Genomic DNA, 21,180 nt, shown 5'->3' on the forward strand with positions numbered 1-21,180 from the left:
ATATATTGTAAATAGCTGGGGTCCCAGCACTGAGCCTTGCGGTACCCCACTAGTCACTGCCTGCCATTGTGAAAAGGACCCGTTTGCTCCTACTCTTTGCTTCCTGTTTGCCAGCCAGTTCTCTATCCACATCAATACTGAACCCCCAATGCCGTGTGCTTTAAGTTTGTAAACTAATCTCTTATGTGGGACCTTGTCGAAAGCCTTCTGGAAGTCCAGATACACCACATCCACTGGTTCTCCCCTATCCACGCTACTAGTTACATCCTCGAAAAATTCTATAAGATTCGTCAGACATGATTTACCTTTTGTAAATCCATGCTGACTTTGTCCAATGATTTCACCACTTTCCAAATGTGCTGCTATCCCATCTTTAATAACTGACTCTAGCAGTTTCCCCACTACCGATGTTAGACTAACTGGTCTGTAATTCCCCGTTTTCTCTCTCCCTCCCTTCTTAAAAAGTGGGGTTACGTTTGCTACCCGCCAATCCTCAGGAACTACTCCAGAATCTAAAGAGTTTTGAAAGATTATTACTAATGCATCCACTATTTCTGGAGCTACTTCCTTAAGTACTCTGGGATAGGCTGGGTGAGTGGGCAAATGCATGGCAGATGCAGTATAATGTGGATAAATGTGAGGTTATCCACTTTGGTGGCAAAAACAGGAAAGTAGATTGTTATCTGAATGGTGGCCGATTAGGAAAGGGGGAGATGCAACGAGACCTGGGTGTCATGGTACACCAGTCATTAAAAGTAGGCATGCAGGTGCAGCAGGCAGTGAAGAAGGCGAATGATATGTTAGCATTCATAGCAAAAGGATTTGAGTATAGGAGCAGGGAGGTTCTACTGCAGTTGTACAGGGTCTTGGTGAGACCACACCTGGAGTATTGCGTACAGTTTTGGTCTCCTAATCTGAGGAAAGACATTCTTGCCATAGAGGGAGCACAGAGAAGGTTCACCAGACTGATTCCTGGGATGTTCATATGAAGAAAGACTGGATAGACTCGGTTTATACTCGCTAGAATTTAGAAGATTGAGGGGGGATCTTATAGAAACTTACAAAATTCTTAAAGGGTTGGACAGGCTAGATGCAGGAAGATTGTTCCTGATGTTGGGGAAGTCCAGAACAATGGGTCACAGTTTAAGGATAAGGGGGAAATCTTTTAGGACCGAGATGAGGAAAACATTTTTCACACAGAGAGTGGTGAATCTCTGGAATTCTCTGCCACAGAAGGTAGTTGAGGCCAGTTCATTGGCTATATTTAAGAGGAAGTTAGATGTGGCCCTTGTGGCTAAAGGGATCAGGGGGTATGGAGAGAAGGCAGGTACAGGATACTGAGTTGGATGATCAGCCACGATCATATTGAATGGCGGTGCAGGCTCGAAGGGCCGAATGGCCTACTCCTGCACCTATTTTCTATGTTTCTATAACTAAAAAGGCAATACGGGGAGAAAAGATGAGGTACGAAGGTAAGCTAGCCAGGAATATAAAGAATATAAAGTAAAAGCTTCTTTAGCTACGTGAAGCGGGAAAAATTAGTTAAGACCAAAGTTGGACCCTTGAAGATTGAAAAGGGTGAATTTATTATGGGGAACAAGGAAATGGCAGACAAGTTGAACAGGTACTTTGGATCCGTCTTCACTAAGAAGGACACAAACAATCCCCCTGATGCACTAGTGGCCAGAGGATCTTGGGTACGTGATTCACAATAGAACGGTGACGGAGGAACTGAAGGAAATCCACATTAGGCAGGAAATGGTGTTGGGTGGACTTATGGGACTGAAGGCTGACAAATCCCCAGGGCCTGATGGTCTGCATCCCAGGGTACTTAAGGAAGTGGCTCTAGAAATCGTGGACGCATTAGTGATCATTTTCCAATGTTCTATAGATTCAGGATCAGTTCCTGTGGATTGGAGAGTAAGTAATGTTATCCCACTTTTTAAGAAAGGCGGGAAAGAGAAAACGGAATTATAGACCAGTTAGCCTGACATCGGTGGTGGGGAAGAAGCTGGAGTCAATTATAAAAGATGAAATAGCGGCACATTTGGATAGCAGTAGCAGGATCGGTCTGAGTCAGCATGAATTTACGAAGGGGAAATCATGCCCAACTAATTTTCTGGAATTTTTAGTGGATGTAACTAAGAAAATGGACAAGGGAGAGCCAGTGGACGTAGTGTACCTGGACTTTCAGAAAGCATTTGATAAGGTCCCACATAGGAGATTAGTGGGGAAAAATTAGAGCACATTGTATTTGGGGATAGGGTGCTGACATGGATAGAAAATTGGCTGTCACACTACTCAACAATGTACCCCCCCCCCCCCCCTGGACACCTCCCACAGGAAAAACACTATGACTGCATGCATGTAAATAGATTTATTTATTGAAATCATATTCTATGTCGCTCTTCCAGGGAGATGCTAACTGCATTTCGTTGTCTCTGTACTGTACACTGACAATGACAATTAAAGTTAAATCTGAAGTTGAATCTGAATCTGAATCTGGTTGGCAGACAGGAAACAAAGATTAGGGATTAACGGGTCCCTTTCAGAATGGCAGGCAGTGATTAGTGTGGTACTACAAGGCTCGGTGCTGGGACCGCAGCTATTTGCAATATATGTTAATGATTTAGATGAAGGGATTAAAAGTAACATTAGCAAATTTGCAGATGACACAAAGCTGGGTGGCAGTGTGAACTGTGAGATGCTATGAGAATGCAGGGTGACTTGGGCAGGTTGGGTGAGTGGGCAGATGCATGGCAGATGCAGTTTAATGTGGATGAATGTGAGATTATTATCTAAATGGTATCAAGTTGGGAAAAGGGGAAGTACAACGGGATCTGGAGGTCCTTGTTCATCAATCACTGAAAGTAAGCATGCAGGTACAGCAGGCAGTGAAGAAAGCAAATGGCATGTTGGCCTTCATAACAAGAGGAGTTGAGTATAGGAGCAAAGAGGTCCTTCTGCAGTTGTACAGGGCCCTAGTGAGACCACACCTGGAGTATTGTGTGCAGTTTTGGTCCCCAAATTTGAGAAAGGACATTCTTGCTATTGAGGGAATGCAGCGTAGGTTCACACGGTTAATTCCCGGGATGGCGGAAATGTCATATGTTGATAGAATGGAGCGGCTGTGTTTGTACACTCTGGAATTTAGGATGAGAGGGGAGCTTATTGAAACATATAAGATTATTAAGGGTTTGGACACACTAGAGGCAGGAAACATGTTCCCGATGTTGGGGGAGGCCAGAACCAGGGACCACAGTTTAAGAATAAGGGGTACGCCATTTAGAATGGAGATGAGGAAATACTTTTTTACACAGAGAGTTGTGAGTCTGTGGAATTCTCTGCCTCAGAGGGCGGTGGAGGCAGGTTCTCTGGATGCTTTCATGAGAGAGTTAGATAGAGCTCTTAAAGATAGCGGAGTCAAGGGATATGGGGAGAAGGCAGGAACGGGGTATTGATTATGGATGACCAGCCATGATCACATTGAATGGTGGTGCTGGCTCGAAGGGCCGAATGGCCTACTCCTGCACCCATTGTCTATTGTCCAAGTAGAATGTCCAATTTTTAAAGTGCCTCTACAGTTATACAGGATTAAACAGACGATAGAAGTGAGTATAAAATCACTAGATCAACTTTCCTCATAACATACAAACTGCTTCTTCTAATAGGAGCCCCTGATGCCTCCTGTTGGTTCACACAGATTTTTAAATGTGAAACTATAAGACTGCACTAGACCAACTATATCCAGCAACAGTTAGATTACTAGCAAGACAAAATAATCGAAGACATTTAAAAAAAAAGTTATACATAAGTACCATGATCACATATAATAATATCCATACCATTGTGAAATGGTTGACATAGAGGCAATTAAATTAGGATGCAATTTATTCTCTTCTTAGAAACAGTGATGTGTTCCTGAACATGGAGGAAACGATCCCTATAAGAAACTGTTGACTTTCAACAAGTCCAATATTAAGAACGACCACCATCACGACTTCATGTTCCATATTTGTACATTCCCTGCAAATATATGTGTTATCTAAAAGCCTGCGATCACTTTTAGATAAGCACATATTGTATTTGCTTATCTAAAAATGAACCTAGTCGGCTACAAGCAGGAACAGCAATTATAAAAGATAAATTCTTACATGAAACAGAACCTCATGAGTTATAAACTCGTCATTTAGGGAACCAGGGTGCACAGTATGCTGCGCTAAAGCCCTAGAAATATGTTTTAAACTGGTGAATATAGTTAAACCAGTTCTGATCTGTACTCACCTTCATTATATCAGGAGTGCAGTGGAATGGGATCACCATTTCTGGTCGACCACCGAGTGGAAAACACACAGAGGCTAATCACTTCCACTTGTGAACAAGGAGGGCTGCTTATAATTGTTATTCTTAACTATTAGTAATATCCCAGAACATATTGCAATAAGTAGGACCACTTGGCCTATCAATGTTGCAAATTATGTTATATTTAATGTTACAAGAACAATCTATATATTTTATTGACATAATTCCATTGCCTGACAGAACAGATCGGATAGCCCTTGCTCAAAGTTTTCTAGAAAAAGAGAAAAGTTGGGACGATGGATCACTCCAAATCATGCTCAATACCTAATAAAGTAAAGTGGGGAAGACCTGGATATGTATATCCAGGATTAATTGTCACCAAAATGGGAAGAGACTTATGTGGGTGGTCTTTTTGGTGTCAGAATGCCAGGATACAGCAACACCTGGATATTCATTCCCATGGGAGGAACCTAAACAAGCCATACATTCTGAAGCCTTATTCTGGTCACCCAGAAGTGGAAGTCCAACCAGAATTTTCAACCGAGGGACTATACCCCTCGTTTTGTCAGTAAATATAAAGGGAAGCCTTCCTCTATCTGTTTTACCTCAGACATATTGCTGAATTTGATTCTCTTCAACTAAGACACAATTTTGTGGGCTGATGAAGAAAGGTCTTATATCCAGAAAATTCAAATAATTGAATCTTAAGCAATGTCCAAAGAAAATTTAAACACTCCAATGAAAATAAATTAACCATTTTTGGCTCAATAAAAGACATCACCAGCTGATGAGATGATCTAATGGTAACAAAGACTGTGGTCTAAACTTGAATTATTTCAAAGATTGTAAAAAGCGAGAACTGTCCATGAAGAAAAAACATTTAAGATGAACATTATAAGGGTATTTGTGTGGTTGTCAGGCACATAAAATGATTATTGTAGGAAGAAATGATGATCAGAAATCTTCTCATGTGAAGAGATGTGTGCAGCTGAGATTAAGGAGGTGACCACAGATAAATATGATCATGCAGAAACCCTTCTATTGAGGGATACTCAATGAGTTCCTTGGGCACCTAATCAAGGAAAAGCTCCTCTATCCTGGTAGCTTATTGGTGAAGTGAGAGTCACGCCCAGGGGGAACCTTGGCAGGAGACAGATCTCAAAATTAGTTTCAGCAAGGACGAGCTGGGCTAGAAGTCATCATTTAATAAGATTGGTGTGTGATATTTCAACACAATCCAGGCCCAAAAAGCTTATTGCTGACCTCAGTTTTTTAGCACAGCAGCAGAAACTGTCCTAAGTTCAGAGGCTTATTGTTAATTAAGGTAAGCTTCTGACCAGTACACTTTGCCTATCATGTTGACATTGTCAAGAGAAGGAATACTGACCATGATGACCTTAAGATGATGACCCTCCTGACCCAAGAACTGATTAGAAAAGAAGAACCATGTGGTCCACAGTAACCGTACTGATATTGTGATGTTAGTAAAGAAAAAATAAGGCCGGCGTTAATTAAGTCATGGTGTCTACTTGGCCTGCAATGTCGTTACAAAACATCACACAAAGATGATGTCAACTAGTATAATAAGCAGTACAAATGTTAGAAGACAGTGAAGGTGATAGGGCGTTACAGACAAATGACACAGAATCCACTCCTCAGCCTCTGTTCTCGACGGACAACTTGTTCATCTGCAACTCAAACGTTTTTCTAGTATTATAGTATTGTACTTGTGTTTTGGAAATCCTTGATAAATTATAACCCTCTGGAGAAATTACTCCTCAGAATTAAACATGCTTCATTTAAAAATATAACTGTGTTTGAACTACTCTGTTCAATGGAAGTATCTGCCCCTTCATTGGGAGGAGAACCTGCGGCTTGAAACAGTGATTATTGCCAGCTAAACCATTTGGAAAAGATACTCGGGTCGTGAAGTAAATTCATTTTTGAAATATAGATTGATACAGTATAATTACCCTAAAGTTAGATACTTATAACACATAGGACTTAACACCTTGACCTAAGCTTAGAACTCTTGGGTCACTAATGGGTCTGCTCTGTGCACCCTTCTTCCACACGCTGCGAGTGACGTCAAAAGATATATAAAAATTAAGTGGAGACACAAGAAACTGCAGGTGCTGGAATCTTGAGCAAAACAACGTGCCAGAGGAACTCAGCGGATCATGCAGCACCTGTGGAAGGAATGGACAGATATTTTGGGTTGGGACCCTTCTGCACACTGACTTACATTAAAAATAAATTATTACAAATGAATCACTTAATGTTTAATTATTTAAATGTTCTTAATAATAGTTAAAGCCAAAAAATAAATAAAAATGCATTCTATACTCTGCTATACCTATCAGTTCAAATGAAAGGATTGCTGTTCTTGTGCCACTGCAGCCTGATGTACAGACGTGGTACCCCAGTGTATCCTCAGGGGTTCTGCAAGTTTATGCTTTATTACTATCTAAATCAGCTTGATAAGCATTATTAGAGCCATGCCAGGAACTTAAGGGCCTGTCCCACCAGCTAACGTGACCTAACGTGGTCGCTTGAGCGTATGGGGCCGGTCCCACTTCGATCGCCGGAGCCGTATGGAGTTTTGCGGGGCTGGTCCCGACATCTCGCTGGGCTCCGAAAAACTGACACAGTCCAAAAATTCCGCGCGACAACGGCCTGTCGGCCCGCAGCCGTATTGAGGCAGTACGCAGCACCTTGACGGGCGTACGCAGTGTCTCAACACCGTAGGCAGCGTCTTGACGCCGTACGCAACGTTTTGACGGTGTACACCTAGCGCATGGCATTGCGTGATGACGTCACCGCCCGGCATGCCGTTGCATGATGACGTAACCGCCCGACGCCGTGTGACGTTCAAATTCAGTCGGCCCGCCTCCTGCCCAGCTGATTGGTGAGTATGATGTCGGAACCAGCCCCTCACAACGCCAGACGGCTCCGCGGTTGGAAGTGGGGCCGGCCCCGCGAGGCCATACGCCTCAAGCCACCACGTTTGGTCGCGCTAGACGCACGCAATCGCATGCTGGTGGGACAGGCCCTTAAGGAACTTGTTTGTAGGTGGTAAAATCCTTCACTTGCTGATGCTTATGGGAGGTGAATGCTGGCAATTTAATTGGGAAAGTCAAAGTAATTATTCTGGATGTACAAGAGAAATGATGTCAATAATTTTGAAATGATGTGCCTGTACTTATATTTGTTTCAATAGTTTTGTCAGCCAGATGACAATTATTCAGGAATAATTACTTATCTTTTTTTAAAAAACAGGTCTACTGGATTCCTATGTACTAATCCTGGTTCCATGCAACCCTTAATACCAGTGCTGGGTACCACTGCTGTGGAGTTGTGTGCACAGCTTGGGAGTCTCTACATCACGCTGCAGGCACCACTTTAGCTTTACTTTACCAAAACCTGTGCGTCCTATGCAGATGAATGAAGACTCCATTTGGGAAGCGATCCAGTCAGAGGTTATCAATTGATGCAGCAGGTAAGATTTGTTAAAGGCAAAGGAAGTATCTATTCGATTTATTTTGTGCTTCTCATCTTTTCCCACCTCCCTCCCCCCCACCCCACACCACCCCTCGCCCTGCCCCTCTTTTTTACAATTTGGATAACAATCCATTGTTTCGGGGCGTGCGATCCAACTAGCTTTGTCTTGTAATTTCTTTGATGCATGTTAGATTATTTATTGTGCGGAAATCAAAATTGAAATAAAGTAAGGGGTCAAAGAAAATGTGGAATGATCAATAGATTAAAATTTAACAGGAAAAGAAACTAAATGCCTGGAAACACAGTTGCAAAACGTTGCCTTTTTCATTAATGCGCAAATCATTGAGTGTTGAAAACAGGATTCATAGAACATACTATAGAACAGTACAGCACAGGAACCACAATGTGCCAAATATGATGCCAAGCTGATCTCATCTGCCTGCACAGACCAATATTCCTCCATTCCCTGCATTTCCATGCGCCTATCTTAAAGCCTATTAAATTTCACTCTTGTATCTGCCTCCACTACCACCCCTGGCAATGTGTTTCAGGTGCCCATCATCCTCTGTTTAAAAAACATGCCTCGCACATCACCATTAAACTATTCCCCCCCTTCAGTTCAGTTGATTGCTTTTTAATAATTATACATATATTGGCTCTATTTTGGACCTCCTCCACACCACAAGGCGTTGACTCCCGGACCTGCTGTCTCATCTGATGATCAGGTCAAGTCCTCCAACTCACTTTCTTTCTACTAACCAGACATTGAACACCCCCAGCACTGCCAATTGGTAACAAACAACTTTTGCCACCGCTCCATGGTTTTATTCTTCATTGCATCACTCTGGACTATGTGACAAGTAGAGATACTATCATGCAAGGCTAATTTATTATTATTTAATCCTTCATGGAAGCTTATTGTGGATAAGATGGGATAGAGAGAAATAATCAATTCCTTTTGTAAATTCACCATCACATAGAAGGAGGCTGTTTTTCAATCTATATCCTGCCTCAGTTGCTGCAATTTGGTGCTGCAATAATTGTGTGATAATTTAACTGGCTGCATTTGTTGTTTATTTGACAAACATATATAGGCCTCGTAGATCTATTTACTCTGCTCCATAAGGTAAACATTTTAAACATTTCTTGCAGAAAACAACCATTTTGGTCCAGTTTAAGGCTGACATATCACAAATATCACTGCAAATATGAGGAAGACACATTGCATCCACAGAGGTCTAACATTTCAGATCAATGACATTGGAACTTGGAATAGTTAAACAGTTTTAAGGAGCAGAGAAAAGGAAAGGGAGGCAAGAACAAATGACAAACTCTTTGATAAGATGTAAGGCAAGAGGGAGTCTGACAAAAAGTGTTATAGTACAAGGGGCAACATTTAGGAGCAAATTAAAAGAGACTGTTTATCTGGAATTACTGAGGAATTTAATTAGCAATGCTGCAACATTTTTTTACATCACAGTGAAGATATGCTCTGGATCTTAGGTGGTGTGTTTGTCCTCGACCTCATGTAGCTGCAGCTTTTCCTGCCATGCATTCGCAAAGGAAGGTGCCATGGATATTTATGGTGTTGGAAGTGTGAATTAAAGGGAGAGAGCACCTGCGGGTACAACCTATTGGAATGCCAAAAGTCGAAGATGATGACTAGCTTTCTTCTGTGCTGTGATTTCTTCGATGCATGTTGGTTTAGTTATTGTACGGAATCAAAACTGAAATAAAGAAAGGGGTCCATAAAATCGTGGAAAGAATGATAGATTTAAATTTAACGGGGAAAGAAAATAAATGCCTGGAAAACTTTACCTTTTTCATAAGTGTGCTGAGGAAAATCATAGTGACTGTGAAGAAGGTTCCCAGATTAGTTGCTGCGATTTGAAAATTCAGCAAAATGGGGTTTGACGTAATTAGCCACATTGTTCCGAAGCGCACCTATTGCAGTCCATCAGGATTTTAATCAGATGAGAGTTTTAGAAGCAGGATTAACAGTCCAGTACAGTACAGGTCCTATGGCCCACAATATTTGTGGCAAACATGATGCCCAGCTGATCTCATCTGCCTGCACTAATCGATATCCCTCCATTCCCTGCACTTCCATGTGCCAAGTAGAGATCTTAAAGCCTCTAAAATGAAGCATTTCATAACAATTGTCAGAAATTGAAAATTGTGACAGCTGCGAGGGCAAAAAGTGCAGAAAGGGGGAATCAACCTGATACTGGTGGTGAGGCAGAACTGCAGATGGTGGAACGGATGTGGTGAGAGCCTTGCCAATCATGTGAAGGAGAATCCATGTTTGAGGAAAACGGAGGATCCATTAGAGACATTAGGACTGAGGTGACAAAGTCAGAAAAGGTGTGATGGAGGCAACCTTTCACTTTCCTAACCTGACCATCCATTCCACAAAGCTCAAATTATGGGCCTGAAAGACCCAATGGCGACTTTCCAATAGACAGGGAGTACTGTCAGTTTTCTCCAGTCTGTACTCACACTTATATCAGAGGCACAACACTAATGACTGTGCGTAGCTTTATTCAAATTGTTGATTGCAAGTACAAAGTACAAGTCTCGCAACTTGTGCAGTATACTGATTAAGTCCTGGCAAGACTTGGAGTATCCATCAATCTGGGTCCCAAATTTTAGGTCTCTCCCCATGTGTGTATGTGTCCTCAATCGTCATGTAGCCACAGCCTTTCTTGCCATTCCAAGTACTGTTTTTGTACAAAGCAGTTGATTTCCCCAATATGAGTCTATTGGCAACACCATCACACCATATCTTCTCCATCCCATATCCCCATCCCATTGTGCACATATTTCTCCCTGATCCTTTTCACTCCTTTGTACATTCATCTCCCATCCCCGTCCCCTATTTTGCTTTTATCCTACTATTCCCCCATCACCCATACCCTTCCCTTTAGCTTTCCATTTCACTCCTTTTGTCTCTATCTGCCATCCTTTTGTCTCCTTTGCACCTTTAGCCTTTATCACTTATTCCACCCATCTGCTAATCAAACCCATCTTCCTTCACCTGTATCCTCCTATCACTTGCCAGACTATGTCCTGTCCCCACCTCTCTTTTCCAGCTCTCTTCAACGTACTCCAGTCAGTCTGGAGATGGGTCCTCATCTGAAACGTCATCTATCCATTCCCTCCATAGATGCTGCATGACCTGATAAATTCTCCAGCACTTTGTTTTTTTGCTCCAAATGTTAAGTCTGAACACTCTATTCATTCTTCTCTCCTGCGAGGTTGTGTTTTAACCTTTTGATTACTGCATTCCAGACTGCAAAACTCAATGCTCACAGTTCACAGCGATCTTCTCAAGGGGAGGGTAAAGGGATGGTGTGATGATGTTGCCAATAGTCTCATAGTGGGCAGGCTACCAATATTGGGGAAATCAACTGCCTTATACTAAAACAATGCAGACTCCTTATCTTCCATGTAATTTTTACTTGTTGAATATACTGTAGGAAGAAACTACAGATGCTGGTTTACACCGAAGATAGACACAAAATGTTGGAGTAACTCAGCGGGACAGGTAGCATCTCTGGAGAAAAGGAATAGGTGACGTTTCGGGTGGAGACCCTTCTTCACCATGAGAGAGGGAAACTAGAGATATGAAAAAGTTCAAAGAACAAATGAATGAAAGGTATGAAAAGAACATATCAAAGCCTCCAACATGATCAAGGAAAGGTGGAGCCCACAGTGATCCATTGTTGGTTGTGGAAAATCTAACGACTGGATACAAACAATGAAACTAAGCATGATGCCAGTGAAACCAGTAGGACGACTAGGGTGGAGGAGGGAGGGAGGGAGAAAGAAGGAATGTAAGGGTTTTTGCTACCCAAGCAAAACATGAGGTGCTATTCCTCCAATTTGTGTTCAGCCTCATTCTGACAGTGGAGGAGACCCAGGAGAGAAAGGTCAGTATGGGAAGGGGAGTTAAAGGGTTTGGCAACCGGGTGATCGCATAGGCTAAGGCGGACTGAGCGAAAGTGTCCAGCTAAACGATTGCCCAGTCTGCGCATGGTCTAGCTGATATAAAGGAGTCCACACCTAGAACAGCGGATACAGTAGGTGCGGTTGGAGGAGGTGCAAGTGAATTTCTGCCTCGCCTGAAAGGGCTATCGGGGTCCCTGGACGGGGTTGAGTGAGAAAGTATAGGGATAGGTGTTGCATATACTGCAGTTGCAGGGGAAAGTACCTGGCGAGGAGGTTTGGGTGGGGAGGGATGCGTTAACCAGGTATTTGCGAAGGGAGCAATCTCTGCAGAAAGCGGAAAGGGGTGGAGATGGGAAGATGTGACTAGTGGTAGGATCTCGTTGGAGGTAGCGAAAATGTAGGAGGATTATGCAACTCGGGGGATGGGGAGCAAGAGCAGAGCTGCAGGGTACCGAGGACACCCGTGTGAGGGCCTCATCTTTGATGGAAGAGGGGAACCCCCGTTCCCTAAAGAATGAGGACCTCAGATATCCTGGTATGGAACACCTCATCTTGGGCACAGATGCTGCGGAGATTGAGGAAATGGGAGTAAAGGATAGAGTCTTTGTAGGAATCAGGGTGGGAGGAAGTGTAGCCTAGATAGCAGCGGTAGTCAGTAGAATTAGACGTTTGTGGATAGTCTATCTCCTTTGATGGTGACGGTGAAATCAAGAAAGTGGAGGGAAGTGTCGGAGATAGTCCAAGTGAATTTGAGTGCAGGATGGAAATTGGTAGTGAAGTTACCGAAGTCCATGAGATCTACATGGGTGTAGGAGGTAGCCCCGATGCAGTCGTCAATTTAGCAGAGATAGAGTTCGGGGATAGGGCCAGTGTACGCCTGGAACAGGGATTGTTTAACGCATCCTATAAAGAGGCAGGCAAAGCTGGGGTCGATGCGAGTGCGATGGCTACGCCTTTGATTTGGAGGAAGTGGGAAGAGTCAAAAGGGAAGTTGTTAAGGGTGAGGACCGGAGGAGTGTTGGTAGAGGGGAATTGGATGGATGGTTCTGCAGTTGAGGAAGAAACGGAAGTCCTTAAGGCCTTCCTGGGGGGATGGAGGTGTAGAGTGACTGAACGTCCATAGTAAAGATGAGGGAGTGAGGGACTGGAAAACGGAAGTCATTGAAGAGAAGGACATGTGAGGTGTCTTGGACAAAGGTCAGGAGTGATTGGACCAGGGGGAATAGGATGGAGTTGAGGTATGTGGAAATGATTTCAGTGGGACAGGAGTAGACATAAACAATGGGTCTGCCAGGGCAGTTCTGTTTTTGGATTTTGGGGAGAAGGTAAAACTGGGCCATGCGGGGCTGGGGAACGATAAGGTTGGAGGTTGTGGAGGGCAGACAGCCGGAAGTGAGATGAACATGGAAGGTTTAAAGATGCCTAATTGAAGGATGAGAGGTTAGAAACTGGATTGCCCAATGCCATGTTTTTGAGCACAATGCATGAACAAAGCTAATAACTTTACGCAAGTTGTGTCATATTCACAATTCACAATGTTTAGTTTCAGACATCTGTACATTAGATGTACATTCTTGTGCATCATTGGATGTGTCGGATGCAGATGTCAGAGTGGAGATTAGTTACAGATTGCCGGTCACACTTGCAAACTGAATAGAGCTATTTGCTTCTGATTATGTAAAAGTACATCAACATTCTGCATTGCTGATTAGACTTATTCACTTTCTGTTTTCTTAAGGTCTTCCTGGTGTGTCTGGTAATATGATGAAGAAGAAAAGTAATCACAGGTGCGTCTGTCAAAGTCATAACAGATGTAAACTGTCATGTTGTCATTAAATTACAAGGAATTGAAGATGACTAGGATTGTTGGGAGTGAAGCTAACAAGCATATAGGGAGAAGTTGTTAATTCAGTTCTTTCATATATATATAATATATATATACACACACATGCAAGGGCTGGTCCCCCAATGCAATATCCCACCTCTCCACCAATTCCAATATAGGTGGCCAGTGTGGGGGGGGGGGGGGGGGGGGGGAGGTGGGGCTTTCTGGAGCGCTAGTATGGGTGTTGTGGGCTGAGGGGACTTGTTTACAGACGCTAGTATGGACATTGTGGGCCGAATGGATTCTTGGGCTGGCAGCTCAGTCACTCAAGCCTGGTGTGCTGGCAGCTCACTCACTCACGGCTGGTGGGCTGGCAGTTGACTCACGGCTATTCCTTGAAATTCCATTTCAAGCAGGGTGCAAAGCCACCAAATTCAAATGCAGTTTCTTACCATTTCAAGCAGGGTGCAGGGCCACCAAATTCAAGTGCAGTTTCCTACCTCTTCAAGCAGAGTGCAAGGCCACCACATTCAAGAGCAATTTACTACCACTTCAAGCAGGGTGCAAGGCCACCAAATTCAAGTGCAGTTTCATGCCATTTCAAGCAGGGTACATGGCCACCAAATTCAAATGCAGTTTCATACCATTTCAAGCAGGCTGCAAGGCCACCAAATTCAAGTGCAGTTTCATGCCACTTCTAGCAGGGTGCAAGGCCACCAAATTCAAGTGCAGTTTCATGCCACTTCAAGCAGGGTGCAAGACCACCAGATTTATGTGCAGTTTCATGCCACTTCAAGCAGGGTGCAAGGCTATCAAATTCAAATGCAGTTTCATGCCATTACAAGCAGGGTGCAAGGCCACCAAATTCAAGTCCAGTCTCATATCATTTCAAGCAGAGTGAAACCACCACAAAACCACATAAAACACCACAAAAAAACACATAAAAACCACACTCACAGTTCAGTAGACATTCAGTGTGTTCAGTTGGTTCACTGCTCAGACAGAGAGTCGTGACCTCTCCTCCCCATCTTGCAGAGACTGAGCCATGCCCACACTTCCGGGTTTTATAGTCCCCCACCTCCAACCGGAAGGGGCTTGGCTCTCATGGCGTGATTGACAGGAGAGAGAATCTCAACTTTTTTCAAACCATCACCACCACATTTGCTTTGATTTTTCAAACCAACCAACCACCACCACATTTGCTTTGCTTTTTCAAACCAACCAACCACCACCACATTTGCTTTACTTTTTCAAACCAACCACCACCACCACATTTGCTTTTTCAAACCACATTAAGGGCACTCACAGGTCAGTAAAACCACTCACAGTTTAGTAGACATGTGTTCAGCTCAGACTGAGAGTCGTGACCTCTCGCTCCCCCATCTTGCAGAGACCGAGGCAGTCCACACTTCCGGGTTTTATAGTCCCTCCCACCGGAAGGGGCGTGACATTCATGGTGTGATTGACAGGAGAGAGAATCTCAACATTTTTTAAACATTAATACGTTTTATTTTTCATTGATGGGAAAAATCCTCTTGTCCTGCGCAGCGGAGTGCGAGTAAGATGGCCAAAAATCACAGCCATAAGTGGTAGCGTTTTTTCTAAAATCAATATGCAGTGCAAACAGGAAGTGGTCAAGATCTGAGTTTTAATTATATATATATATAATTTATGTGCAGTTTCGAGTTATTCATTACTTTTACCATGTGTCTCCTGGTCATCGCTATATATAGCGATGACCAGGAGACACATGGTAAAAGTAATGAATAACAGATGCAGTGGGAACGTGAGGGAAAACTTTGCACAACGTGCCAGTAAGAGTGGTAGAAAAGGTAGGAGTTATTTATTAAAACAAGAACCAATGTTCAAAATGACAAAATAACCTGTTCACAGTTTAACATGCAAGGATACTTTAAGGCAATCAAAGCCAATCATTGGGTGTGAAACATTGAAATATTGTAACATTTTGGACAATAGATAAATTTGCATGTTAATTGACCCACAATGAAACCTTCATGATGCGATCAGGGAAAATATTCGGTGGCCATTTCATATATTAACACATAGTTAAAGGTGTATCAACTGCCACTCAATGCACAGCCTGCCTGTCACGTAATATTCTGTGTTTTATGTATTCAGGGATTGAACCCTCAACACTGTAACAAAAGATGTATATTTTGGATATCCGGTTCTATCCTCAGAAGCCTCTTGGCCAAGGGCCTATTCCTAAACTATTCTGTTCTCTATTCTATAATTACCGGTCTATACTCAAAATCTTAAAGCCGAGTCGTTGATTATAGGTATTGAAACTGCAGTTACCGGTAATAATTTATTGTTGGCTTTGTATTGTTGGCTATATTCAGGGGAGTAGGAGGCAACCGTGGTTGACAAGAGAAGTTAGGGATAGAATAAAACTAAAAGAAAAGATGTATAACACAGCAAAGAGTAGACATTCGGCCCTTCGAGCCAGCTGATCATTCCCAATCACTATCCCGTTCCTGCCTGCTCCCCATATCCCCTGACTCCGCTATTTTTAAGAGCCCTATCTAGCACTCTCTTGAAAGTAGCTGGAAGCCAGAGGATTGGGAAACTTTCATAGGAAAACAGAAGGAAACAAAACGGGCAATATGGGCAGAAAAGATGAAGTACGAAGGGAAGCTGGCCAGGAATATAAAGAAGGACAGTAAAAGCTTCTTTAGATATGTTAAGGGAAAAAGAATAGCAAAGTCAAATGTGAGTCCCTTGAAGGCAGACGCGGGTGAAACTATTATGGGGAACAAGGAAATGGCAGAAGAATTGAACAGGTATTTCGGATCTGTCTTCACTAAGGAAGACACAAACAATCTCCCAGAAGTACTGGAGGACAGAGGATCTAAGGGAGTCGAGGAACTGAAAGAAATGTTCATTAGGCGAGAAATAGTATTGGGTAGGCTAATGGGACTGAAGGATGATAAATCCCCGGGGCCTGATGGACTGCATCCCAGGGTCCTCAGGTAGGTGGCTGTAGAAATAGTCGATGCATTTGTGATCATTTTCCAATGTTGAATAGATTCAGGATCAGTTCCTGTGAATTGGAGGATAGCTAATGTTATCCCACTTTTCAAGAAAGGAGCGAGAGAGAAAATGGGGAATTACAGACCAGTTAGCCTGACTTCGGTGGTGGGAAAGATGCTGGAGTCAATTATTAAAGAGGTAATAATGGGGCATTTGGATAGCAGTAAAATGATTAGTCCAAGTCAGCATCGATTTATGAAAGGAAAATCATGCTTGACTAATCTTCTGGAATTTTTTGAGGATGTGACAAGTAAAATGGATGAAGGGGAGCCAGTGGATGTAGTGTGTCTAGACTTTCAGAAAGCCTTTGATAAGGTCCCGCATGGGAGACTGGTGACTAAAATTAGAGCACATGGTATTGGGGGTAGGGTGTTGACGTGGATAGAAAATTGGTTGGCAGACAGGAAGCAAAGAGTAGGAGTGAACGGGTCCTTTTCAGAATGGCAGGCAGTGGTGAGTGGAGTGCCGCAAGGCTCAGTGTTGGGGCCGCAACTATTTACCATATATATGAATGATTTGGAAGAGGGAATTAGGAGCAACACTAGCAAGTTTGCGGATGACACAAAGCTGGGTGGCAGTGTGAACAGTAAAGAGGATGTTAGGAGGTTGCAGGGTGACCTGGACAGGTTAAGTGAGTGGGCAGATGCGTGACATATGCAGTATAATATAGATAAATGTGAGGTTATCCACTTTGGTGGCAAAAACAAGGGGCAGATTATTATCTCAATGGGGTTAGGTTAGGTAAGGGGGAGGTACAGCGAGACCTGGGTGTCCTTGTACACCGGTCACTGAAAGTTGGCGTGCAGGTACAGCAGGCAGTGAAGAAAGCTAATGGAATGTTGGCCTTCATAACAAGAGGATTTCAGTATAGGAGTAGAGGTTCTTCTGCAGTTGTATAGGGCTCTGGTAAGATCACATCTGGAGTATTGCATACAGTTTTGGTCTCCTAATTTGAGGAAAGACATCCTTGTGATTGAGGCTGTGCAGCGTAGATTCATGAGATTGATCCCTGGAATGGCGGGACTGTCATATGAGGAAAGATTGAAAAGACTGGGCTTGTATTCACTGGAGTTTAGAAGGATGAGGGGGAATCTTATAGAAACATCTAAAATTATAAAAGGACTGGACAAGCTAGATGCAGGTAAAATGTTCCCAATGTTGGGTGAGTCCAGAACCAGGGACCACAGTCTTAGAATAAAGGGGAGGCCATTTAAGACTGAGGTGAGAAAAAACCTTTTCACCCAGAGTTGTGAATTTGTGGAGACCAAATCACTGAATGTATTTAAGAGAGAGTTAGATAGAGCTCGAGGGGCTAGTGGAATCAAGGGATATGGGGAGAAGGCAGGCACGGGTTATTGATTGGGGACGATCAGCCATGATCGCCAAGAATGGCGGTGCTGGCTCGAAGGGCCAAATGGCCTCCTCCTGCACCTATTTTCTAAGTTTCTATGTTTCTATATTTTAACAAAATATAAAAACTAGACATACTCTGTGTTTGAAGATTCTACTGCTGACTTTCATATCTACTACTATAGTGTGTCGAGTAACTCAGTTCACTGGTCACAACATGTTTCATCAGGGATTGAAACTTTGGTCTAATTATGAGGTTTTGACTGAATGGTTTGAAAATCTATGTAGTGTGTCATGACATCCACATCTTGAAAGTGAGAGGTTTCCGCAGCGTCCTCCAGGGTGAGGCTCCAGACTGTCTCTAATTTTCTTAGTTTAAAGTGAAGGCTGAGAATTAAAAAATAAAATATTACAAAATTTCAACTTTAGTTTATGCGTGAATCATTAACATTGTGATTGCACGAGGAAAGCTTATTTGTGTTTTTCTTCATGTATGTATCACATATTTATCTGAATTGATTGCTGGGTTACACATTTTTACAACTGACAGCAACTTTGGGTGAAATGGTCAATTTGTCTGCATAATCTTTTTGTTTATTGTTCTTTTTCTTCTCTGTACTGCAAGTTGACTATATATTGATATGCCTATATTATGTGGAAACAGAAGATTTAAATGTTTTCCCCCGCTCGTGCTTCAATTTCTAAATTTCACGCTCCTCTCCTTAGGAAACATCGTAGCAACATGGGACCAAGCAAAGCTGTATCTCATTCACAGCGAAACATAGTCGGTTGCAGAATTGAACATGGGTGGAAAGAACAAGGTGGAATAACGCAGTGGAAAGGCACGGTTCTCGATCAAGTTCCAGTAAATCCTGCACTTTACCTTATCAAATACGATGGATTTGACTGCGTATATGGACTTGAACTTCACAAAGATGAAAGGGTGTTAGGCTTTCGCGTCCTCCCAGATAGAGTTTGTGAGTGGAAAATCATTAATCACACATAATTACATGATCAAAGCTTCCTTTTATCAGTGTAATGTGCATAATTACAGCAATTGCTTAGTACTCAGTGCATTTTCTTTTGCTTTTAGCTGCCTCTCGAATCACTGATGTAGATCTGGCAGAAATGATGATAGGTAAAGCAGTTGAGCACATGTTTGAGAAAGATGATGATGGGGCTAAAGATGAATGGCGGGGAATGGTGCTAGCACGTGCTCCCATCATGACTACATGGTTTTATATCACCTATGAAAAGGATCCTGTCTTATACATGTACCAGCTTTTAGAAGACTACAAAGAAGGAGATTTGCGAATTATGGCTGACTCAAGTAAGTACAAGGAAAACATTCCTATTATTTTTGTAAATAATTGTTCTTTTCCTGACTATTTGCTGTACGGAACACAACTGACGGAAGCTACCTTAATTGGATGTTTTAGATATAATTTCTCCAAAGACCAGAGAATGACCCCTGTGCAAATATGAATGTATGGACTGAGATCGTTGTTCAAGCATTGCAGCTATATTTCCTGTAAAAATTTAATGATGCAGTCAATAGGTGTAGAAAAGCGAGACAGCCAAAGATATAATAAGTGTTGCTAGCACATTTGCCACTGCCCTCTGTCTGGAGTTGCTCTGCGAGTGGAGCTGGAAAATGATCTGAAATGGGGTTTTATCAGATTTTATATAGAATGGATCGTGCTTTATCTTGTAATGCAATTGTGTATTTGCCTGCACACTGATTTCTAACTGACTGGGTGTTAAGAGGAGAGCAGGATTTTACAGTAGGAAAGTGATTTTTGACTTCTGATCCTTTAGAAAACTTGATTTGGTTTACTGTTGCCAGAGTTGCCAAATCAAATGTTTGATTTTTGAATATGATTATGACAGGAAAGCTGCTGATAGACTAGTGATATAGCTTGGTTTCTACTCCAAAGTTATAATGTTAGCGGAGCTCATGAACATAATTTCATATACTATAATGGATTGAATTTGTAAAATGAAACCAGTTTAGGAATGATAAGCACATGTTGGGTATTATTGAAAGGCAGTTCCACTGCTTGAGTGAGTTTCTTAAAAAATCAATGCATATTAGGTGTTTCTTTGACCTTTGAGCATGTTTCTCTCATAGCACCAGTGTCTCAAGCATAGCTTTTCGAAGGATTTGTGGTGGCTTGCAGATCCTAGCTCAAGAAATAATGCAACATCTAAAGCCAATTTACATGCAGGTCTTGATTCTTCCTGTGGGCTGAATCATCAGATACTCAGAATATAAAAAAATATTTAAAAAAAAAAATTGTTCTTGGGATATTGGTATCGCAGACAATCTCTGCAATTATCATGTGTAGGAAAAAACTGGTTTAAATCGAAGGTAGATACAAAATGCTGGAGTAATTCAGCAGGACAGGCAGCATCTCTGGAGAGAAGGAATGGGTGACTTTTCGGGTCGAGACCCTTCTTCAGACTGAAGGGTCTCGACCCAAAACGTCACCCATTCCTTCTCTCCAGAGATGCTACCTGTCCCGCTGAGTTCATCCAGCATTTTGTGTCTATCTGCAATTATCATCCCTAGTTGCACCAAGAAGGTAATGTATTGTTTCTTGAATTACTTGAAATGAGTGGATTCCAAGGCAACTTCAAAAGGAAGTTGATTTAAATGTAGACCAGTCTGGATAAAGGTGGCAGATGGTTCAGTTGAACTTTGTTTTCATTTTTCATGCTATTTAAATTCTAATGTTTCAGGAACCTGTTCTGTGAAATATTGAGGAGCTGTTTAAATAACTTTGTTTATAAATTATATTGCAAATTACTCTTATTTTTCTTTGATTGACTTTTTGTAGTGATGCTCTCCTTTTCCAACACAAAAGTATCCCAACATTCATGAAAAACAATTGTCTGTTGGGATCTATCAAGATCAGCTGAGAAATTTAAATGGTTCTGCTTCCTGTCACAAAGTAATTATATGACCCTGAGAAATGTTGAATTACAAAAGAATCTGTGTATCCTTACCCACCCATCATTAAAACCAAACATGCAGGTGAAGCAAGTAGTTAATAAGTCAAATGTATGTTGGCATTCATTGCAAGAGACTTTGAGTACAGGAGCAATGTCTTATGGCAGTTATGTAAAGCCTTAGTGAGATAACACTTGGAGTATTGCGTGCAGTTTTGGACTCCTTCCATAAAGAAGCATATATA

General features: G+C 42.3%; 1 protein-coding gene across 5 annotated transcripts in view; it reads left to right on the forward strand.

The window, feature by feature from the left end:
* Nucleotides 1-21,180, forward strand: part of LOC116970974 (spindlin-Z-like) — a 66,859-nt gene that overhangs the window by 38,747 nt on the left and 6,932 nt on the right. For 3 of the 5 annotated variants that reach the window (XM_033017722.1, XM_033017723.1, XM_033017724.1), the window contains 3 exons: nt 13,493-13,541; nt 18,710-18,960; nt 19,077-19,313. In XM_033017722.1, the coding sequence (XP_032873613.1) occupies nt 13,493-13,541; nt 18,710-18,960; nt 19,077-19,313 (537 nt within the window). Of the gene's footprint in view, nt 1-7,581; nt 7,802-13,492; nt 13,542-18,709; nt 18,961-19,076; nt 19,314-21,180 lie in introns of all 5 variants that reach the window. The other 2 variants (XM_033017721.1, XM_033017720.1) reach the window with 2 other exon arrangements.

This window comes from Amblyraja radiata, chromosome 3 (genome assembly GCF_010909765.2).
Source record: "Amblyraja radiata isolate CabotCenter1 chromosome 3, sAmbRad1.1.pri, whole genome shotgun sequence".
Classification (NCBI taxonomy): Eukaryota; Metazoa; Chordata; class Chondrichthyes; order Rajiformes; family Rajidae; genus Amblyraja; species Amblyraja radiata.